A 9,016-nucleotide genomic window follows, 5' to 3' on the forward strand; every position below is an offset into this window, starting at 1 on the left:
TACAACAGGGCAAAGGTCAAGATCACAGGGCTTAGTCAAACAATGACCTGGCAATGTCAGCTTAAACAGTTTTTATCCAATTTATATTAATCACGGGGAGGTGTTGAGAAAAAGGCAGTAATGAAATGATTAAATTATGAGAACAATCACTCATAGGTTAAGGTTACAAGGCAAGGTCAAAGTTCAACCTTTGACGATGTGTTCACAAAATACCTCAGCTCTGATCTAATGTGGATCAAACTTGTTGATGTGCTGAAGATCAGTCAAGTAAACATACTGTTTTTGAGAACAACAGTTCAAAGGTCAAAGACACTTTGCAAGGGTGACTAAACTGGTTTACCCCTGCACAGCTGTTGACTTTATACTCGATTTTAATTCATCTCTGTAAAGAGTACAACTCTCATGTGTGGGGAGGCTCTCCACATACAGCTCTTCTCAACAAGGTGGAGTCAGGGACTTCTCGTCTCATTAACTCTCCTCCTCTTACTGGGTTCCTTCAACCTCTGTCTTTTCGCCGCACTGTTACATTTTTATCTCTTTTCTATCGCTACTTGAATGGTTATTGTTCCTCTGAACGTCTGCCAGCATCCCTCCACCACTACGTCGGGTGTGTAGCATCCGTCTAGCAGCAAACTTTCATCCATTTTCTGTCCAACACTGATGCAAGAGTGTGTCCAGGCATCTCCAAATAAACGGATCTTGAATTTGGCTCTCTATTATTTGTTTTCACTTTTTCTTTGGAAGGAACAATCTTGCGGACTTCTGGTTTTTGGTTCCTTCTTCCTTGCATTAAAAAAGCAAGTTTATCCGATGCAGGGTAAAACAAAGATTATGAGATTCCATTCTGATAATGTCAATGGTCAAGGTCACAGGGAATGGTCAAAGTCAAGTTCATTGGGCTACGTCAACTAATATTGTGTCTGATCTGATCTGAATCAAAGTTGGCTGTATGGTTAAAGGCTTGACAAAAATGAAGTAATTCGTGTCTGAGAGTAATCTGTCGATGGTCAGGGTACAGGGCAAAGTTAAATATTGGGCCCTTAGACCAGTTGGTGGGTGCTCCTTATTGTTACATATTTTTTTCCCCTAAAACCTACTTCCCACTACACTATCTGTGCCTGTCTACCGATCTTTTTGTCTAGGTTCATCTGGGCATACCTACCTTGGCCCATATCATCATCATCACCACCACCACCACCACCACCACCACCATAATTATCACCATCACATCACCACAATCATTATCATCATCATCACCACCATCATTATCATCATCATCATAATCATCATCACTATATCGCCATTACCATTACAGTATTATCATCGTCATTGTCATCCTATACCAAATTCGCACTAATTCATCTTGTGTGATTGACACTCGGTACAGTCCATACGAGTATTTGCTGTTACAAGTATATTTTTAATTTCTATGTCTGTTATTCCAGACTCAGTTCTTTGTCACTCTGTGTATTTTGGGTCCGGATAGGTCTCAGTGATCTTCGCTGGATCTGCGGCAGGTGATATCCACTTTTATATCTATCTGTCTATCTGTCTATCTATCCCCATTTTATCGAGAGCCTGTATCCGCGGGGGCAAAAAAGAGAAGATGGTTTTAGGAAGCCAATAACGCAACCAGGCAGATTCATTACGGTCATTTTTGGCCACCCTGGAGCGGCTCTCTTAATTACATTTTTGGTGGCGTTTCTTCTTCTTCAGCCAGAGATACTGCTGGGGGTAGTGCGGGGAGGGGGAAGGAAGGGTAGGGGTGAGAGGGGGTAGGGAAGGGAGTGGAGAAGAGGCAAGTGAGATATTGGGGGGGAGAGAGCGTGACAGGGGGATGAGTGAGGGTTAGGGAGTAAGGGGTGGGAATGAGAAAATTTGGGGGAGATAAAGGGGAAAGCAGCAGTGAGGGAGAGGGGAATGGGGCTGGGGAGGAGACAAAACATTTTATCTTGCTTAGGAAACACAAATGTTAATAGTTGTTGAAGAAGAACGGTCAGAATATACAGAACGATCAGAACGGAAACAAGGCGCTCAAAGACATCCACTTACTCCGCACCGATCTAGAAAACCTTTATTTCCCACTGGCATATACAAAAGCAGCATCTACATACATCAGGCACTGAGCACTCCCTTCTTCACCATTCATTACTATCAACATCCTTCCCTCCATAACTCGAGTCTTTTTTTTCTCTCTCTCTTAACCCCATCCATAGATATTCTTAACGATCGTGAGGTCGTAACACAATCCTGTCTTACACCAATACTGATATTACGCTACTTGGACACCCGCTTACCCCTTCACAAGCCTCAGTGTCATCACAGCTCTTTACAGCACTCAACAGCGTTTCATTCACACAATACATATGCAAAAATTTCCTTAATCCCTCTCTGAACAAACTTTTGTACATTTTCTCCATTATCATAAATGCCACAAATACTTACCTACTACTAATTTACCCGCTCAGTCCTCAGGTGTATTTATGCTCACTGATTAATATGCAGGTGATCAGTGTGGTTGATGGTGTCACCGGCTGGCATCTGATATTCACAAGACTGATGCCCCTCATTTCCCTCTTCCTCCTTTTCATTCCTCGTTCCCCCACATCCACTTTCCACTCTCACTTTTTCTCCTCATATATCTTTAAATCTTCCTCCTCCTATCCTCCTTCTCCACTTTTTCCTCCTCATCTTTCTCTTTCCCAATCTCCATACCTCGTTCAGTATATAATCGTGTATATACTCGTGTCTACACTACACTACATGCGCATAACAAATCACATCTTCTATTCACGTCTTTAGTAATGGCCGCTGCAATCTTACTATCAAATGAGGTGGTACCTCGGATAGCCACCACCGGCAGGGTAGGGCTGGCGGCACAGGGTCCTCCGGTCGCCATCAAGCGACTGTGCCGGCAGCGACTGTCGCTATTTCCGGGAATGCTCGTCGGCGAAAAAGTGACAGTGCGGCCTTATTCTTTACCAACATCCGCGGCCTTACCACAAATTTAAACTCAGTTCATTTTTTCCTTCAGTCCATATCCCCTTTGGCCCTTTTCCTCACAGAACCACAAATCTCACCCTCTACCGATATATCTCCATTTTGTTTTCCCGGTTACCATCTCCTTACAAACTTCCGTAACAAGGGCGGCACCTGTTCTTATATCAAATCCCAATATGCAGTTGACACTATTTTAAACTTCACTTCATCCAGTTTTGATTACTCATTATATAAACTAAATTGTCAAAACATTACCAAATATATTTGTGTAGTTTATCGTTCCCCCAATGCTTCTTCGGAACCCAGTGTATTTGATTCCATATCCACTCAGTTGAGTAACCTTAACCTTGCCCTTGGCACCGAAATTACCAGTTTGGATGATTTTAACATACATAATGTTGAATGGTTATTGCATTCTGCCCGGACTGACGACGCTGGTCTAGAATGCAAGCCGTTTGCGGAATCGTTTAATCTCACCCAGTTGGTAAAGCAACCAACCAGAATACCTGATAATCCTGACCATAATGCCCATCTTTTGGATTTATTCTTGACAAATAATCCATATCAATACAGGATAGAGGTACTGTCACCACTTGGATCCTCTGACCACATTCTCATCAAAGCCTCATTAGTTAACCCTCCCACACCTCCCCGTTCTGAACCTGTCAGGGTGACCCGATGGCACTTTGATAGGGCAGACTGGGATGGATTTAGAAATTATCTTGCTGACATTCCATGGCAGTCTTTCTTCTCAAGTGATCCCAATTCTACCCAGTCCCACATTTGTGACTTAATACTCACTGGTATGGATTTATTCAAACCAGGTCAACAGTTCACTAAAAGATCGAACTCTCCAAAATGGTTTGATGGCAACTGTGCCAGAGCAACAGCCCAAAAGTCATTAGCATATAACTCTTACTTAAAATCAAAAACATCTGAATCACTCTCCCAATTTAAAATTGCTAGAAATCATGCAAAAGCTGTATTAAATCTATCTAAATCAAACTTTCTTCAACCCTAATTATAATAGAATATTCTGGTCAACTCTTAATTCTTTCAATAATAACTTTAACAAGTCATCTTCCATTCCCCCACTAAAATCTTCAGATGGCAACATTACAAATGACCCGCGTGGGAAGGCAGATATCTTTGCCAGTACCTTTGCCAGAAACTCTACCATAGACGATACCAGCCAGAATGTCTCAGTACTGGAACTTGATTCTCCAGAAACTGTCCCACTTAAAATAAAGACAAGATACGTAAAATCCATCCTAGACAATTTACCTACAGATGGAATTCCGCCAATTGTTTTGAAAAAGTGTTCCCCTGAACTTGCCTCTGTCCCAGCTAAATTATTCATACTATGCATACGTACTTCTTTATTCCCAAATTCATGGAAAGAAGCCAATATCCACCCAGTTCCGAAGAAAGGAAGTTCCTCTGACCCCCCAAATTACAGACCAATAGCTGTCACATCTTCTCTTGGTAAGGTATTTGAAACTTTAATTAATGAGCACATTGTTAAACATCTTGAATCCAACAACTTAATTAGTGATAGACAATACGGTTTTCGCCACGAAAGATCCACCATTGACATACTCAATCTTTTAACTCATAACATCCATCAATCAATTGATCTTTTTGAAGAAACTCATGCAGTAGCTCTTGATATCTCTAAAGCTTTCGACAGAGTATGGCACCGTTCCCTGCTGTCCAAACTCCCTTGCTATGGACTAACGTCTTTTGTTCCTCTGATTTCTTCATATCTTAGTGACAGGAAAATAAGAGTAAAAGTAGATGATGTATATTCCCATTTCCACTCAATTAACACCAGCATGCCTCAAGGATCAGTTCTGGCGCCAACCCTATTTCTGGTTCATATTAATGATCTCTTATCTGTCACCCACAATACCATTCACTAATACGCAGATGACTCAACACTACATAGTTCATTCACACTCAGACACCCATTTACAAAGTCTAATATCTCTACCTCTCAACTCAGTACAGCCATCTCCATAAACCAAGATCTATCTACGATCAGTGAATGGGGACAAAACAATCTTGTCTCTTTTAATGCTAGTAAAACTAAATATATACAGTTTACTAATACAGATATTGCCAGATTCGTACGGTACCTTCAGTGCTACTAATATTCCCATCTCCAAAAGTACTGAAATTCTTGGCGTCTCACTTAACAATGCCCTCAGCTGGACCTCTCATGTCAGATCACTTGCTAAAACCGCCTCAAAGAAACTTGGATTATTGTACAGAGTCCGTAACTTCTTCGCCGATGAGCAGTTAGCTATAATTTATAAGAGTCATGGGTGCTCTCAGCTTGAATATTGCTCACCCTTGTGGAATGGTTGTGGAGAGGTTGCAGTAAGACAATTAGACAAAATTCAGAACAAAGCTGTTAGAATCATTAACAACCCTGTCATTACATATAAACTACCTCCCCTGCAAGTAAGAAGGAATGTTGCCTTCCTTGCATTATTTCACAGATATTTTTTTGGCAAATGCTCAGACGAAGTTGCGTCCATGGTGCCACCTCTCCATGCCTTCCCTCGTGCTACACGGGCATCTGGTAGCGCTCATGACTGGAATGTCACTCAGCCATATTGCAGAACTTCTGCCTATCAGAATTCTTTCATTCCCCGAACTGCATCTCTCTGGAATTCGCTTCCCCAGAGTTGTTTCCCTCCAAATTTCAACCCACAACTGTTCAAGTCTAACTGTTACAGATATTTTATGAACGGAGGACACCAGTAATCTGGTGTATGGATTGTTTTTTTTTTACTCATTTGTTTTTCCTTCCTCCGTTCTGTTATTTTTAGTATATATATATATATATATATATATATATATATATATATATATATATATATATATATATATATATATATGTGTGTGTGTGTGTGTGTGTATATACATACACACACACACACATACATTTTCCTTCTTTTCTTAACCCCAGTCCTAATAAAGATACATACTCCTAGAATAGAACAGGTAAGTAAATAAACAGTGCAGAATTTCCAAGCTATCAGGAGACACCGATCAGAGTGTCACCTTGTCCTTCCTCTTCACGTTCATCACAGAATCATAATCATTACTGCTTCTTCTTCTTCTTTATAACGTCCCCTCCGCCTCCTCCTGTTCCTTCTTCCTAATCCCTCTCGTCCTTTCTATTCCTTTTTCTCTTCCTACCTCTTCCTCCCTTTCTCCTTTACAAGCTTCCCTCTAAGTAACCCTTGTTCTTCCATCTTGCTCCTCCGTCTCCACCGTTTTTCCCTCTTTCCAGTTTATCCGTACTCACCCCAACATCACTGCCATCACCACGTACCGATGGTGCCCATTCGCCCATCAGCCTTAACAAACACCTTTGCCAGTATGACTCCCAGACACAAATCGTTTTAACCCTTTACAGACTTCTATCTTTTACATTTGAGCGTTTCTGTTCCCAACACCATCACCAAAGTAACTAAAACATAATTTGCTAAACTACCGGTTCCTCCCTGTTCTTTTTTCCTTCTTCAAGTGGTTTGTCTCTAAACTGACATAAGCAATGATCTTTTCATTTGCAGAGAACCTTCAGTCTCCAGCAGGTATGATTCTTGAAAGACAGATTCGTCGCACTTTCCGTAAATTCAGGGATATCAGTATAGAATTAAAGTACAATTCACTTCACTACAGCCAAGGCCCCGCTTACCTTACACGGCTACCGAAGGTCTTCTAAAAGTCCTCTTTCTTTTTCTGTTTTCTTTTAATCAAGGTAACTAATAAAAAAATTATAAAAATGTATGCCGTAGGGATACCACAGTGGGAAAAAAAAAATCAAAGTAGATAGATCGAGACAGTATTGGCGTACAGTATGTACTGTACCGTAACCCAATCCAAACATTATTTTATTATTTTTTACTGCAATACAAATGCCAATCTGGTGTAGCAGTTATATAAGTGTAAGTGTACTCTGGAATAAAAGTGCTGTGGATATGGTCTCATTATTCCTTTACCATATAATATATGAAATATGTCATTAAAAAAAAGGCACGATTTCTTATGTGGTAATACTGCCTCAACTTTTTTTTGTTTTTACTGTCGTCACTTCACATTCATACTTTATTACGAAATATATCTTCATAATTCTTAAACATGTAAAATAAACTGCAGTATAAATATAATCTTTAGGTCCTCACATCTCCAGGGAATTAAGTCATAGTGAATGGCATCTGGAAGGTGCTGGCGTAAGAATAATGAGTACTGTAGCCCTCTTCTTCTACTCCTTCTTTATATCATCTCTCTTCATTCCTCTCCATATTCTTACCAGTTATCCTCCTCCTCCACGTCTTCCTTCATTTTCTCTTCCTTCTTTCTCTACCCTTTCTTCCTTCATATCCTCTCCTACACTTCTACCTCTTCCCTCCTTTCCTAATCCCAGTCCTATCTTAAGATCACCTCCCCCCAGTACACAATATAAACACACAAATTCAATAACAGGTAAATAAGTAATGCAGGTACTCACATTTTCCGGGAACCAGGGCGTAACGAAGGGCATCTGGAAGGTGTTGGCGTAGGAGTGGAGCGTATCGAAGCTGTCAGGCTGGACCGACCCGACCATCGCCCACACAGGCCGCGAGAACTGACGGCAGACTGGGGGAGAGAGAGGGAACCTAGATTAGCAAGTGAGAACCATCATCATCATCATCATCATTATCATCACCATCACACTCATCACCACCATCCTCCTGATCATCATCATCATCAAACTCAAGGATGGGGCGAGACAGTAACCAGAAAGCAAGGAAAGATAAAATAGGAAAAATAGGGCAAACTTCGATGCGGTAGACGCAAACTTAAAAAGCAATGCAGATGTCTGAACCCAATGACTAACACGAGACCAAATCTTCATCAGCGCAGTTAAGAAAGTGATGACAAATCTCCTTATGTTATCTCCCACCTACCCTCCTCATCTTAGCTTAACACTTCCTCTATGGGACTTGCTTTTCTAGGACACACAGGAGGTGTCTTAGCCCTTAATTCATTTTCCACATCACTCCTTAACATTTTCTGGTAAGCTCTATTATTCATATCTTTTTAATATCGATACAGCTTGGACCAGTGGCATACATGGCGATATTGAGGGATAACGTGCGGAAAACATCGCTAAGTTAGAGGTGTTACGGGATTTCCAAGGCCACTTAGGAATGATCCTCTGTTTACTTACTTTGTCAAGTGAACAGTAACTTAACATATTCAGGTTACAGTCTCTCTCTCTCTCTCTCTCTCTCTCTCTCTCTCTCTCTCTCTCTCTCTCTCTCTCTCTCTCTCTCTTTCGCCCTGTGTCTGTTACGTGCTGGGTGTGTTTTTATTACCACCTGTGTGTTTTACCTGCAGGAACACCTACGTCTGTGCTGTGCTTCCTGTACCCTACTGATGTCTCTGTGTTACGTGTCTTTCTTGTGTCGTTTCTTAGGAGCGAACTTGGATTCTCTCTGTCCTCTGTGCCTCTATGTAGAATAATAAAAAGAAGAGTAGTATTAATAATAATAATAATAATAATAATAACAATAATAATAATACTAATAACAATAATAATAATAATAATAACACTGTTGTTGCTGCTGCTGCTGCTGCCGCGACTACTACCACTACTACTACTTCTACTACTACTACTACTACTACTGAACTACAACAACAACTACTACTACTACTACTACTACTGTTACTACTACTACTACCACTATTAATACTAACAATAATAATAATAATAATAACAATAATAATAATAATAATAATAATAATAATAATAATAATAACAAAAGCTGTTACAACGCACAAACTTCTTTTCCGTGGCTGGCTACACGAGTGATCCACATCTAAACCCAAATTATATTGAGAAATAAAAAAAATCAATAAAGTAAAGCAAAAAAAAAAAAAAGGCAATAATATAAAGGAAAAAAAACAGCTCTCTGGCATAAAAGTCACAAATTTTTATGGAAATAGGAGTTTCTGG

At 40.3% G+C, this 9,016-nt stretch overlaps 1 protein-coding gene across 1 annotated transcript in view; it reads right to left on the bottom strand.

Annotated features, from left to right (window-relative positions):
* The window catches only part of LOC145412815 (glutamate receptor 1-like), a 141,737-nt gene extending 134,116 nt beyond the window's left edge, over positions 1–7,621 (bottom strand). The window contains exon 1 of the mRNA XM_080282639.1: positions 7,526–7,621. Coding sequence (XP_080138765.1) covers positions 7,526–7,621 — 96 coding nt within the window. The remainder of the gene's footprint in view (positions 1–7,525) is intronic.
* Positions 7,622–9,016: the final 1,395 nt, after the last annotated feature.

This window comes from Coenobita brevimanus, chromosome 1, assembly GCF_032717465.1.
Source record: "Coenobita brevimanus isolate Jiangsu-jjx chromosome 1, ASM3271746v2, whole genome shotgun sequence".
In the NCBI taxonomy this organism is placed as follows: domain Eukaryota; kingdom Metazoa; phylum Arthropoda; class Malacostraca; order Decapoda; family Coenobitidae; genus Coenobita; species Coenobita brevimanus.